Source organism: Poecilia reticulata, chromosome 4, assembly GCF_904066995.2.
Source record: "Poecilia reticulata chromosome 4, P_reticulata-male-v2, whole genome shotgun sequence".
Taxonomy (NCBI): Eukaryota; Metazoa; Chordata; class Actinopteri; order Cyprinodontiformes; family Poeciliidae; genus Poecilia; species Poecilia reticulata.
This window is the reverse complement of record NC_088833.1, coordinates 22,459,416-22,474,556: the sequence shown is the minus strand read 5'-3', so window position 1 is coordinate 22,474,556 and position 15,141 is coordinate 22,459,416. Positions and strand designations below refer to the sequence as shown.

Sequence of the window (15,141 nt, the reverse complement as noted above, 5' to 3'; positions counted from 1 at the left end):
TTTGTTCCCATTTGTCTCGGCCAAAGGTAACCTAGCATCGGCCCAACTTGCCATGGACAGATTTAATACATGCAAGAATGCAAATTAAATGTCCCAAGCAAAACTATTCACCTCCGATTAGACCAGGATGTGTTTGCTAGCTTATTGGGAATGCGATACTTATTGCGTGAGAACGCAATGCTTTTGCAATGTCACACGAAAGACAAAATCTTCATGTCACCTGGGTTCCGTAGTTTGCGGCTTACTTCAAACTAGACTTTTTAACAATGGACTGGACTGTTTCTCTTCCTCTTCCACCACGACCAGATTCTTCCGTGTGTGCAGCTGATATTTATCGTGTCCACCAGTTTTTGCTGAACACACAGCTTCCCCAGAATTGCAGTGGCACTCCTGGTCACTTATTTAACTAAAGTTCTCCTTACCTGGCCTGTCAGTGCCCGTGTTGTTGTGCGACACTTACATGGCAAGAACAAGCCAGCTTCTAGGAGTAAAGACTACACAAAGTCAGGCTGAGTGTAAAAGTTGGATCCAGCTATAAAGGCAAAACCCTCACACTTTTTGCTTAAGTGATTTTTCAAACAATGTGTTGGATTTCTTTGAGAGCTATTGAGCCGTTTGCTCTCGTTGTTCAGAAGCCGTGTGTAAAACGTCTTCTGCTTCCTAATAGGAGCCTTACATTAGCAGTAAAAGAAATTAAAACATGTGTGTTGTTTATCAGTAATGAGTAACCCGGTTGAGTTCATCAAGGGACCGCGTAATGAGAAGCACATTAAGGACATGGAAAAAGAAAAAAACTTCTGATGTCGATTCAAGCAAGATGTGTGGCTTCAACCTTTCGCGTAAGCATTCTCGACCTGGGATGCTTTTGGGGAACGGGGAATTGCCTGAAGTTTTTCCTTCTTTTACTGTCATTTTCTGTTTCATGGTTGAACAAATGTATTCTGAGGATATATATGTATTTAAAAAAAAAAACTTTTTCTTGTACAGCTGACAGCTTATGTGCCACGGCGCTTGCAACCGGCTACCCATTTGGAGTTCTTTTATAACTGTGCGCGTTTGAGTCGGCTGCTCATTTTCGGAGCGAATATGCCCAGACACTCGCATGGAAAGGACGGAAAAAAGCACTTTCCTCCTCTCCCACAGAAGCACTCAGTGCAGTGATTACCTGCCTTGCCACTCAGGGGGCCATTTGCTGCTACCACAAAGCTGATTATCTCACCCCTACAGCAGGCTGTTTGCGGCTTTGCGATTTCTCTCCCAAATGCCCACACTGCTATTTGTAGGAGAAATGTTACCTAGCTGGCACAGGTTAAAATCTGTTTTTTGTTTTGTGTGTGTGGATGTTTGTGTCTGGCTGAGTGTTTTTTTTTTTTGCGGCGCTGCCTGGCTCTTCGTCTCTGGCAGGTGGATGGGTGGGTGTTAATGTGGAATGGAAGGCTGGAAGAATGCAGAGATGGATGACACAAACAGGGCAGAGTGGTGGGAGGCTGGTGTCAGGGCCCCTACTCCCACAACCAGGCTGGATGCAGTATCTGACAGCTGACTGAGAGTCTGCAGGCCCCCTCTTTGCACGGTCCCACCAAAAGGTCAGCACTTCAATCAGCTCCGCTCCCTGGATGCCTCTCTTTCTCTCTCTAAAACCGCCTTTTATGCAAACTTGGACGCGCTTGACCGTTTCTCGCAGGTGAAAAGATTTCTGCGCGCAAGAAAGCCATCCGAAGGAATGCGTTCATGCGGCTGAGCCACACCGACATCTACGGTATCATAAAATTTCGAAGGCAGATAATTATGCACGACGGATCCTATGTGTAATTTCGGAACACTCCGGCTTGTGGAAAATTGCAGTCCTCAAAGTCATAATTGGCTCATTGCTGAGAGCATTTAAATTTTCCAGACCTTTAATTTCCTCTTCGTTCCTCTCCCAGGTCTCTTATTTGCCTTCACACATCAGGCACTCCTAATATCCTGTAGCTTGCCACCTGCTATGGGAATACACAGTCCTTTGCTAAACTTATTGACAACCCATTTTTTTATATTTTTTTCCATGTTTTGTAAGGTTATGACAAACATTTTAGATTTTATTTGGATTTTATGCGTTAGAACCACCATTCACTTTTTTTCTACAGCTTCATGTCTAGAGAAGGTTATGTCTATCGGATCCAAAAACTCCAACTCCTTTTGCCAATTCTTCTCCAAATTCATTCAAATCGGGCGGGAGACGTGTGTGAACATTTGCTTTGCGTAGGTCTCGTCTTAGGTTTGTAGCTAGATTTCAATCTGAGCATTAACTGGTTCAGTCAAATATATGACTGTGATTGAACTAAATGTGATCTAAAGCATTCCATTGCAGCACAGACTGTATGTTTGGGGTAGCTCTCTCGCGGAAAGCTGAACCTCTGGTCTGGTCTCAAGTATTTTGCTGCTTCTAACAGATGCTGCTACACCCATGTGTCAAGGTTGGAATAGTATAATTTAGATCTCAAACCAAACAATTGCACTGGATTTTATTTAGGGGCGTTGGGGTAGAGGGAATTGAAAACAAATACGTCACTTTTTTTTTTTTAGATATTTGTAAAATGTTTTTGAAAACCATTTGTCATTTATCTAACATTTGTCTATCACACAAAATGACAAGAAACTTCAATAAGGTTTTTGGTTCCAAGATGATGTGGAAACGTTCGATGGGTATGAATACAGGTGAGAGTGCTAGCAAGAATAAGAAAAAAAGATTGTAGATAAATCACGTTTCGTCTTTGGCTAGAGGTTGAATCCCAACTAGAACTTAAAATCATTAAAATAATTAAGCTTCGTCACAAATTATCGATGTACTTTTTCCATATGTACCCAATAGAAAACACACTGGTTGAACAGAGCACTCACTGGCGGTCCCTAGTTTGTAAACGTAGAACGGGATGCAGATCTTTTAGTCGGCCGACTCCACTCCTGTGGAACCAGTTCCCGGTTTCAGTCAATAAGAAAGGTACCCTGTCTACATTTATGACGTTAACTTTTTGTTAAAGCCTATAGAGTGGATTCACTTATTCTTATAGCGATGCTGCCATAGGCTGACGCTGCTGGAGAATATACCCCATTTTCTCCACCTGCTATTTTTCCCTACTGCTCTCCATTTATGAATTGCCCACAATTATAGCTGCCTGTAACTCAATGTTCTCAGTTGGCCTTCCTTAGATAATATTTTACCCATATGAATTATGAACCAAGTTATACTGCACTGTAATACGACTATACAAGATACGCATAGCCTGATTTGAATGCACATTTCTGCATCTCTTTACCTTAAGCTGTCTTGATTTTTATTTTTCTGTAAAAGTGTAATGCAGATATTTTCTAGGGTGCCAATATCGCATCGATGTTTACAGGGTACAGCCTCCAAACAGGACGAGCCAGAAAAACAGACGCACCAGTCCATTGTTCTGTTTCCTGCTCATACATCCCATAAAAACATTACATTCACTTCCACTAAAAAGAAATTCAAATGTGCAGTCTTTTTTTTTATGATATGCACATGTAGCACTTTTTTTATGAGTCACAGCATATCAGTTAATGTGTCATCTGTCCCTCTCTCATTTTTTTTCCTTCCTATTTTTGCCCCGCAACCCTTCTATTCAATCATTACACAATTTTATTTCTCCCGATTGTGACTGATAAATCCACGTGTCGCCGACTGCTGTCAGCTGCTTGAATTATCATTAACACCAAGTGTGAAATGTCAATGTGAGTGTGCATGAAGCGCGTCCAATGATGTTCGCGAGCAGAACGAGAGCCCTGATGTAAAAGCGATGAAGAGGATTTTTGGTTCGAGCGTCCACTCAAGAGACTCTGATCTGCATTTCAAGGCTGGGGAGGTTGAAGTCGGGTCTGCTCGCCTCAGATCCGTACACGCTGGTGACTAAAGCCTGCATGAAAACGCCCCGAAGAGACACAGGAAAATGTTACGCCGTCTCATAACGACAATGTGTCACATTCCAGCCCTTACCCACATATAACGAAAATCTTATGCCTCGGTTCCATCGGCTTTGTGATTAACTGCATCCCTGCAGAAAGCTCGACCAAGCTGGTTTCAGCACTTTATGTGATTTTCTTTGTTCTCTGCTTCAGAGGATGCCATTTCCATTAGAGAACTGAAAACTGTTGATCAAAGCCAAATGTCAATTCCACTGTCTGTTAGTTGTGAAGGTATTGCTTCACTTTTTTTTTTTAGTCAGTTATGAACTGGATGACGGAGACATTGCTTATCAGAGGGCTACACATTTGTATTCACAGTGGTGTAGTGATACACATGCATCAGAATTAATTGTGTTACAAAAATTATTTACTGAGGGAAAAAAAAATACTCTAATCCAGCTGTCACTATTTGAAAAAAAAAAAAAGTAACGACACTGAAAACTGTATTTATCCACATTTTCTGATAGTTTTAACGGCAATTGCCGTGTCTCATTAAGCTTTTACATAAACTGAGCATGTCTCACGTCATAAAGTAGGTGAAAGATCTCAAAAGGAATGCAGCAGGTTGCTCTAAAGAATTTCAAGAACAGCTGAGGAGTTGCTCCAGGAAGTCTTATAACCCCCCCATTCCCCCCCCCCCCCCCCCCAAAAAAAAAAAAAACAGAACAGCCTATAAGGCACTGAAGGCCTTCCTTAAGGTTGGGGTTCATGATTCAATCAACTGTGTTGGAGGTAGTGTGACAGTGTGGTGCAGCTTCCCTGCTTCAGGACCAGGGCAATTCGACATCAGTCAGTGGAGCGTTGAATCCTGCTCGCTATAAGAAAATCCTGAAGGAAAAAGTCCAGTCATCAGTTTGTGACCTTAAGCTCAAACGCAACTTGTGTTATGCAGCAAGAAAAAAAGAAAAAAAAAGGTTTGCAGATTATCGATGTTTAACCTAATCTAACCAATGCTGGGAAACTCGAAGCCATTGATGAAAGATGCTTTTTTTTTTTTTAGCGTTTTCAACATTTTTCTGTAAATTTTACACTTGTATGTCTTCAGACTTCAGTGTAAGATGTAACTGAAACTACTGAGCTAAGATTGGCAGGAAGAACGTTCACTTCAAATAACTAAGCTTTCTCTAGCAACAATGGTAACATTGCCAAACTAACATGAACCCATAGCACATTTTTGAAAGTTACATTGAAATAAAACAGAACAGTTTGAGAACATGCATCAAGTGAAACCAAAACAATCCCTTAAGTACTTCCTTAACATAGAAGTAACCTAATTTTAAGTTATCAAAGTGCACTTTCACCTTTTTATACCAGGGGCAGCAGACTTAAAACCTTTTTATAATTGAGTTTTTCACGTCATTATTTGATCCCGACATTTCCACTGAAAGCATTCCAAGTAGCACATTTGATTAAATGCTGCAATACGGCTTTTAATTAACACAAACCTCTTTTCAAAACACATATCTTTAAACTGAAGGGCAAAAAAAGAAAAGAAAAAAAAACTCATGTCTGTTTTTGAGGTGACATCATTGTAAATAAAATGACTCACATGGGCTGGTCTCCTGTATTCCCCATATGGTTTATTTAATAAACGTGCCACGCTACGCTTTCCCAAAGCTGTGACTCGCTTCGTTATCGAGTACCACTCAAAGGTGACTCCGTGGACTGTCATAGCCTGGATGATGTTATTCACTCCCGGGTGCAGACGGTACAGTCTTTTAATTACAGTACATGGGGTATAGACGGTGACTTATTATCCCAGGCCCTTACTCAACTCAAAATGGCTCTCCAGTAAGGGCTCTCACTCAATACTCATCCCCTATTATCAATGTGCAGCGGTTATAAAGCGGGATGCTTTTTGCTGCCGTGCAGCACTTAGACTCTCAGGTCTGAAAGCCCATTTATGAGACATTCACTTAATCTGGATGCATGTCTGAGAAAGACAAAAAGAAAAGGAAAATTTTAAAAAGCACACCTTGCCCTCACCTCCCATCTATCCCGTTGACTAAAAATACATCCATAAGTAATCTGCACTAGAAACGCCATAACCTAAAAAAAACAAAACAAAACAAAAAAAACCAGCTTCCTCAATTTCAGAGTCTTTATTTTCCACAAACATCCAGCGGAGTTTTGGAGTTTGACACACAAAGCGAGAGAGCCGGTCACTCTTGTGGAAAACACGAGGTCGCTTTTTGATGAAGAATCAGAAAAAAAACACAAAAAAACCTATTTGGTTTCACCTTCCCTCAAAATAAATCTGGATTGATGGTGATTCCCTCATATATATATATAAATAAATAAACCGTTTTTCTATGAAATGCTACGCGTCGTGCATTGTGAAAAACCGATGCGCGAGGATGAGTGTGCACTCTTTATGAATGTTTTCAGTTGGGGTGAGGTTTTGATGACAGATTAGAAAGAAGAACAGAGAGAAGGATGTGAAAGGTGTCGACCACTGCTTTTTTAAATCCAACTCCGTTACTCACTTGGGTTCCCTTCTGTGCCTCACTTTTTCTGATTAAAATGGATTAAAAGCAGTTTCCAATGAATGTGCAGCAGTTACACCGCATTGAGTTTTGCAAGGCTTTCCGCACTCAACCTTATCTAAAATTTTGTTACGCTAAAACCACAAACTTCAATTTGTTTAAATTGGATTTTATGTAGTAGACCAACACACCCCTGACTAAAATCAAGCATGTATCAAATTCCTCTTTTCTATTAGGGCCTCAGAGCTCTTTTAGAGATCATAACACAACAACAAAAGAAATCAACCTTTCTTGCACTTACTATGGCAGTTGTGTTTTTAGAAAGGCTTGTGGTTCTTATTCTGAGAACAACAATTCAGCACGTGATTGAGGTCACAGCCTCAGAGTGAACGAGAGCTGGACGCTGTGGTTGCAAATCAAGCGTGAGGCTCCGTTTTCCACAGAACCGACCGTGGAGACATTTTACTGGCCTAATCGCTGATGCTTTTTGTCATCTCTCAGAAGTGGGCACTGCCAGCTCAATTTTTTTGGGACATAGGATTCCAAGTAATGCTAACATACACATTTCCCTATGATAAGTCACAATGCAGCAGCAGCTACCGGATCCCAGAACCGAAGAAATGAGAAAATTCCCAAGTTTGGGGGTTTACTGATGACATTTAGGAATGGTATCATCCTAACTTTAGTGAGGGATGTTTCATTTGTCATGACGAACAAAAAAATGGGTCAGCTTAAATAAGGTTAATTACTCTCTGCTGCCATCAAGTGGTAGTAACTGCAGCTGCACAGAAAACTGCAAATGATTGTGATAAAAGGACGAAAATGAATTGTATAAACAGATATGGGGGTTAATCTGAAACAACAGCACGCTTTGAGCATCAAAATAACAGATTTAGGAAACACTTCACAAAGTAACTCCAAATAAATTTATTGTTAACTTCATTCACTGTACAAAGAAAGAATGGTATTTTCTGGACGCCGACAGGTCTGAGCTGGAATCCCGAGAGGACAGAACATTTTCATCCGAGCAACAGGTTATCTGAAACCAAAAGGGAGAACAAAAACACAATAACGTGTCAAATGTTCTGCTTTTTCACTCAAAATTGCTAAAAGGAGCTGAGAAGTTGTACCGCAAGTCTACTCCAGAGCCTTGACGATTGCCTCGTTGGCTTCTATGTTGATCTGAACTTCTGCCCTTCTTGCCTCATCAGCTGCACCGGCCAATTCGGACTGGGCTTTTTCAAGGTTGGCCTTAGCTGCCTGAAAGTGAATGGAAGAAAAAAAAAAAGGGGGATGGAGCAATGAAACAAAAAAAGTGAAGGCAAGCTCTGCAATCTGGAAAATGCTGCCAAAGTAGGAAAATAATTCAGAGTTCGTGTAGCTTTACGAGTCGGTTTTTTCTTAAAACAACAAAGGAGTATTTTTTTATTATTATTATTATTATTTTATTTTATTTTTTACAAACCCAGACTTCATGCTCTTCTATCAGTTTTTACCATACAAGTAAAAAGTACAAAAACAGAGTTTAATGCACATTTCAACAAAGGACACAGTCTAAACTGCAAAAAAAAACTATAGGGAGAGGGGAAGGGATGGATAGACGACTCAACATTTTTACAGCTGTACAAGAAATAAAGTCCAGAAATACATTTTTCTTCCAGACTCTCTTCTCCTTTTCCCATCTGTGCGCAGAACAGGAAAATACTTCAACTCCAAACATTTCGAGACTGCATGCGTGCATCTCCCAACGGGGATGTCCGAGTTGAAACAGCCAGACCGAGCAAGAGTGGAAAGTGAGGACAAAGACGAGTGGAGAAAATCCCCACTGTCTCTTTGCTCTGAAAGCTCCATTTGTCACAGTCGCGATTAGAAACGAGAAATGCCAAACATAGCTGGAAGTTAAAGGTCTCCCAGTAGGGACTTGGCACATCTGCTATAACTCGACAGAGACTGACCTTTCCCGCCTTATTAACAGTGTGGGCCCATGTGCATTGTTACTATGGAGTGAAAGACAACCAGGAAGGGGAAAATACAAAAAAAAAAAAAGATAAAAAAATAACTCATTTACTGCGACAGAGTCAAGCTGACAGACTGTAACGCTGCCCAGAGCGAGAGACTGACAACTCTATGATGAGTGGATAATAACACGGCCCGCCATTATCGTGGCCGACATTTAATCTGGGCTTCACCTCCAGACTGGTCACATGGATAATCATCAGGCTGGAAAAGCTAATTATGTAAGCTAATTAGAGTTAGAGGGAAATTAAGCCAACTGCCATTGCTTAAAGGACAACTTAGAAAACATAAAAAGCTCCCCTCCTTTGTAGAGTTTGCGACTAAACGTACTGGACGTATACTTTAAAGGGGAGCCGACGGCTTTGACGGCTTGAACTGATAAACTGCGACATCGGCCTCAGTGCTGCGGGTCTCCTCCTCAGACACGCCATCACATTAATATCAAACAGAGATCTGGTCATCTGTGAAAGTCGAAATCCAAAGTCAGTCAGAGACGCCTCCCTCGGAGGAAACCAACTGATTAAACTTTAAATGAGAACTTTATTTAAAAAATAAAAGAAATAAAAAAACAGGAGTTGTATGAAGTGATGCCATTAACATTAACACATGTCTGGCTTAACCACAATGTGGGCTATTAAACAGGTTTTCCATTTACCAACAGGATCACTTATATTGTCCCCTTTGTGTGAATGAATCCAGTGTGCCAGGGAGTGGCCTGGCAACAAGCTTCCCGGTTTCAAAACCCGCTAAAATATGACATCTCACAGGTCCTACGGCTTAAACAGTCTAACAGAAAGGCAGTAGCTGCAATTTTATTGACTGTAAAATTGCACCAACTGGAATTATGAAGAAAATTTGCTTTATTTTCATGAGGAAAAGGAAACAGACCACTTATTTATGGTTTTTCAATAAAGGTTTTTTGCACTAGGCTGAGGTGGTTTTTCAGTTGTATAGACATTAGTGTATTTCGCAAAACTGCAATAGAAACACTTTTCGCATAACACAAGTCGTGTGATCAACAACCAGATGTTGGTGCTGGTGGAAAAAACAAAGATGACGACAGGAAGGTGTAGGAGGACGATGGCGCGGCATGTTTTCTTAATGACTTATCGGGTAAACAAACTTATTCACGTGTGTTTTTAAATTGCCTTTCTTATTTAATGGAGACGCTGCATTTGAGAAATTGTGTTTTTCGACATTACAGGAATATCAACGTTTGGTGATATTCACTAGCTGCTGGAAACGCAGCTAGTGACAGTAAGCAAATGACTAAACACTGCTCCATGTAAGCTCACGAGTTCAACTTCCTGTGTCAGATCTTCATCCCTTTCAAATGGACAGACTGACCTCGACGGCGTTTTCTGGTTTTACAAAATATATTCATTTTGTTATTTAGAGAGGCTCCAATTAAGTCTTTTCTGGACAATAAGCATTTCCAGTTGTGTTTGAAGTCTAACTTGCTGGTTCAGATTTTGAATGTGCTGCAGGTTTCTTGATGGAGGGAATAGTTTAAACACAACAGGGAAAAAAAGGAATTAGAAGATTATTTCCTTTAATTCATATTTAACTCAAAACGCTTTAATGCTGTAATCATAGCGTATGTTAAAGACAAACTTTAGACCTTACATCACTGACTTCATTTGTTCCTTGTGGTGATCTTTGACATAACTCAAAATGTGTGCTCATGTAAAATAAGGCACAATTAAGCATTTGTTTTCATTTTCACAAACATATAAACAAAACTGGATTTTACTCGAGCTCAGAACCTTTGACTGCGATGCAGCAAATTTCCGTCAATTCCTGACTTTAGTGAGGGATAAGCGATACGAAGCCACGTCTGAAGATCTGCGTCTTTCAAACAGCACAAACGCCTCTTCTGCTTGGGCTAAACCTGCACTACTTCATTTGGTGCCGTTTTTCATCCAGCCCAGTGTACGCCAACAAGTTAACAGCCTAGTATTGCAGAGCTGCTCTCAGCATCAGAAGCACCGTTTCAAACTTTGTTAAGTCGACAGAGAAGTCCTTTCAGAGCAGAACGCACATGATCTGAGACTGCAGGGACAGATGACCTTTTACAAAGAGCTCAAGAGAACAGCTCAATTGATGTAAAGGAAAAAAAATTGATGCCAATTGTGAATGAGTAACCGATGGCACAACAACACAGCAAACTCTCCTCATGGCATTTTGTGAGTTTTGTAGCTTTAAAAGCACTAAATATTCAATTTACACACAAACTTCCAGGGTTTTTTTTTTTGTCAAATTTCCTGACAGTTTTCAAATGTCGGCAAATTTGACATTAGAAATGGTCAAATTTTGATTTTTCCTAACCGACTTCCTTATTCTTATTTAATTCATCTTCTAACTCTGGTAAAATTTACTGACCACCAAAAGAATGCCTAAATTGTTATATAAAAACGCCTAACAATGTAATTTGATAAACTGAAACCATACGTTTTGACTTGATTTATGCTGACATTTTGAAAACTGCTATTACCTAAATGTTGCCTGGAAAATCCAACAAAAGTTCAGACAATATTTGTGTCTGAGCTTCTAAAATCAACTGCAAAATGCTCATTAAACATTTAGCTTTAATTGTAAACTTACGTCTTTTTCCAGTTACCTCTATGGCAAAAAGTAAGCTGTGAATGAGATGTGAGCTAGTATGTCGTAGTCATGAAGGTTTATTGAGCGCAGACGTAAATGCAAAATGTTAAGTGAAAAACTTTAGAGAAATGTGCTGTAATGGGCATAACAAGGCACACGAAGTGGAATAAACTGAGGTGGAATTCCAGAATAGCAGAGAAAATAGTTTTTAAATCTAGTGTATTAATTTAATTAACACCTTACAGCACAGGTGAGCAATACGGCAGAGTTTATACTCACTGCTACGTCCAGCTGGTCCAGGGGAACAGCCTCCTCAGCAAGCAGCTGCACTGAAGAATCAGCGTTGACCGTCACTGACCCGCTACTCACTGCAAAAACACACAGTGTCTTTTTGTAAGAACTTATACATGTTTGATTCTAGGTGTGTGCATGATGGGCAAAAAGAGCAGTACACGTCCAAATGCATGTGGCCTAATGGAGTTTAACAGGATTCCTACACATCTCTCACAAAGTTTTTGCTTTTCCATGATTCAATTAGCATAGTACTCAGTGCAAAAAGACATATCAAAGTTTACAGTAAAATGTAAATGCAACATGCCATACTGGGACAAGGTAATTGCAATGAACAGATTTGTTTTGGTTATGCGTTTTTGACAAGCATCTGTCCGGAGAGGGATAGTGAAGATCTTAAGGCTTTGAGCCGTCATCAAACCAGAGCTGGTCAGTATTCACACACGTCACGAATGGACAGAAACGACAACCACAAATCATGTTTGTCTTATATTGAAATTGTGCATCTGTCGAGGTCTGGTGTACATGTCAATCAAATTCGGTGGCACTAGTGGGGCTAGTGCGGTCCTTGCTACACCACTAATGACCTTTATTAATGGCTCATCTTTTTTCTAGACATAATGTTCCATTTTATTGAAAACATCTGGTGGGACAGTGTGTCTACAATCAGTTTTTTTAACCAATAAAGTAAAAAAGATTATTATAAAATATGACTCTTTTCACAACAACCAGCTCCTAATATTCATGTCAATTGTAAATAAGTTAGAAACTCATTTATTGCTGCAGTGGTTGTAGACTAAACTCCATAAGAGCAGACTGTTGAGCTTCAGTCTTCTCCAGAAAGGTGCTCTTTGATTGCAATAATTTTGATGGTAAACTAAGTCCTCTGACTTATGCAATTAACTTTTAAATAATTATATAAATGTTTTTGAAAGCCATTTTTAATGAATAAATAGAGCGAGTATTTAAGACTGTAGATATGCAAGCTACTCTTTTCGGGTATTAAAATTAGTTTTATGACTTGAAAAATTTAAGTGAGACAAAGAAAATACCAGAAGCAATCTGTGAGAGGACAAATAGTTTTTTAAAACATTAACATTTTTTACTGTGGACAGGCTTTAGATATGAAACCTGCTAACCCAGATTTATGCATGCAACATATTGCCAATGAAATATCACAGTTTTGAAATGCACATTTATTCATTTAAATTCAAACTGGTTAAATTTTAGGTTTAAATATAAATCACCAAGTACGTTCCTAACATTGTAACCAAATTGCACATTTTGGTGTACATGTTTATGATACAGACAGCAGTGCTTGTGTAATAGCAACAGAGTAAGATCTTACCAAAGTATTTGGCAGAGGAGCCGTCGTCATTAAAGACTGTGACGACACCGGGCCTGAGCACCTGCAGGGTGGGCACGTGAGCCGGGAGGATACCGAACGCACCGGTAAGTGTGGGGACGTCAACCTGTCTCACACTGGCCTCTTGGAAGAACACCTGGGAGGGAAGACGCACAAATAAAACATTTATTTTTGTCAGATGTTTTTTTTTTTTCCCAATTATTGTATTATTTACTAGTCCTTTTATTATTTGTGATCTCTAATTTTTTTTTATGTCTACCTCTGTTTCTCCTGAAATCATCCACACCAGATTGCAGGTGCTTTTGCCAAGTTTGATGATCTCTTTTAAGACATTTAAATGGCAACTTCAGGCTTATCTTTAGTGTCTCGGTTGCTGCATGTGAAGCGTTTTGAAATTGTCTTTTGTGCTGCTGCCCATCTGGCCAGGACACTCTTGAAGAAGAGATCTTAGATCTCAGTAATTAACTTTCCTTCTTAGTAAGAGGCTAAAGGCTTATAATGGAGAAAAGGAAAAACACTAAAGAAAAGTACAAACAAATCGTAAGTGTCAAATAAGCACATCTGGTTTGAAGACTACTTTAAATCCTATGCAGAGAGAATTACATATTTTTTGACATCATATTGCAAATCAGCAATATGAGCTTAACTCTGCCAAGTGTAAAAGGTGCAAGCACAACTCTAATAAGTACAAAGTCCTATTAACTAATGTTTTAATTATATGAGCAAATTCTGATTTGATTTCCCAAATCAAACTGTAAGAGATTGAGCACAATCACGCTGCAGAATGAGATTTAAATGTAAAACAATGTAAATGCATTTTTTTTTTACATTCTAAATTTAAGCTAAGTCAAATGAAAACTTTAATATATATGAACTTCAAGGTTACGGTTTATCAATAAGCATTTTTTCCCGGTATGTTAAGGTTTATCACATCAATTAAACAAAGATAAGTATTTAGGGTCAACATTGTTATTGTAAAAACAGGTAAAAAATAAGTTGGTTAAATTAATAGAAAAGGTTCTTCAGTGATAATTTTTAAAGACAAATGACAGAACTGACTAAAGCCACTGAATGACAGCCAGGTTAGCTATCGAAGCTATCCTCATCACAATGCTAACTTTGACCTAAGCTGAGTTTTTGACGTATTCTACATCTGATGCAATGGCAACAAACGTGTCCAATTGCTCAAATCTGCACAACACAACATATGCAGGTTAGCAACCGGTGACAATGCCTTTTAATTGCAAAAAAGTGCTGTAAATAGCAGACAGGCTAAGCCAGGCCTTGAGCCTCGCTAATATCGACAACCAATACCTGTGTCGGAGAGGCGAAAGTGAAGGACATTTGCGGGGCACCGGAGGCGGCTTCAGCGTAGGAGCGAGCTTGCCTCAACGCAGGGAGAGTACGGCGGAGAAACCTGGCAGCCATCATGTTTGGAAGTTTTTATTCTATTCAAGTGCAGGTGAATGACAAGAAAATCCCCGACCCAGGCGTGAAGGCAGTCGATGTGCGCAAGGACAAGGACGTTTCGGGTTACCCATAAGGCTTTGTGCTCGCGCAAAGACGCAAAGAACGTTGGGTAGTGTAGTTTCTAGCTCTGGAAAAAAAAAATAAGAGAGCACTGTACTGAACCCTATTGAAAACCCCATGGTTATTCCACCAAATATTGATTTCTGAACCATTCCTGAGGTAAAACATTAACATTATTGTTTCTAAATTAACATTAACTTGTTTTCTTTGCATTACTTGAGGTATAAAAGCGCTGCATCTTTTTCGTTATTTTGACCATTTCTCATTTTCTGTAAATACATACTAAATGTTTGCTTGGAATTTTGAAGACATATTGTCAGTAGTTCATAGAGTAAAAGAACAATGTTTATATATTTGCAATATATATTTAATTTGCATTATATATTGCAAGTGCAATATATATATTAATTTGCAACTGCGAATCTACCAAGAGTCAGGCCTATCCATTTAAATCGACCGGTCAAATAAAGGAACTAAGAAGCCCTGCGGTAACTGAAGAACCTGCAGAGATCCTCAACCCAAAAGCCACTGTGGACACAGCAAACTCTTAGCCTCTCGCTGCCAGGAGATGGCGCCAAAACTCCTTTGTTGGCAACACAAACCATGGAGCCACTAGATTATTTTTTTTTATAATTAAGAAACATGGTTGAGTTGGCAGATATTGGAGCATGATTTGATTTACTAAAATGAGGGGGGAGGGGGAGTCATACTTTTATCTTATTGTTCCAAATAATTTAAAGGCTTTGCTTACATGTGTAAATCAAATGAAAGGGGAAAAATAGCAACAATTCCTTCGGTATGACTACGGTGTGTAAAATATACTGTTCTACATATAGTTCAGCCTCCCAGGTTTTCCTCTGGCTGTGCTCCAGCTGTGATGCG

The 15,141-nt window shown here is 39.6% G+C and overlaps 1 protein-coding gene across 1 annotated transcript; it reads right to left on the bottom strand.

Annotated features, from left to right (window-relative positions):
* Nucleotides 1-7,364: 7,364 nt before the first annotated feature.
* On the bottom strand, nt 7,365-14,277 carry atp5f1d (ATP synthase F1 subunit delta). The gene is made up of 5 exons (XM_008407219.3): nt 14,044-14,277; nt 12,712-12,865; nt 11,352-11,440; nt 7,583-7,712; nt 7,365-7,491 (listed from the first exon to the last, which is right to left on the bottom strand). The coding sequence occupies exons 1-4, from the start codon at nt 14,158-14,160 to the stop codon at nt 7,590-7,592; spliced, it is 483 nt and encodes a 160-aa protein (XP_008405441.1). The 5' UTR covers nt 14,161-14,277; the 3' UTR covers nt 7,365-7,491; nt 7,583-7,589.
* Nucleotides 14,278-15,141: the final 864 nt, after the last annotated feature.

Bases quoted from the DNA above. Each gene is read 5' to 3' on its own strand.
- atp5f1d (XM_008407219.3), bottom strand. From the start codon at position 14,160: ATGATGGCTGCCAGGTTTCTCCGCCGTACTCTCCCTGCGTTGAGGCAA. The intron at 11,441-12,711 runs GTAAGATCTTAC...GTGTTTTTGCAG, and splicing joins CTCCTCTGCCAAATACTTTG to TGAGTAGCGGGTCAGTGACG. The intron at 7,713-11,351 runs GTGAGTATAAAC...ATTCACTTTCAG, and splicing joins TGGACCAGCTGGACGTAGCA to GCAGCTAAGGCCAACCTTGA.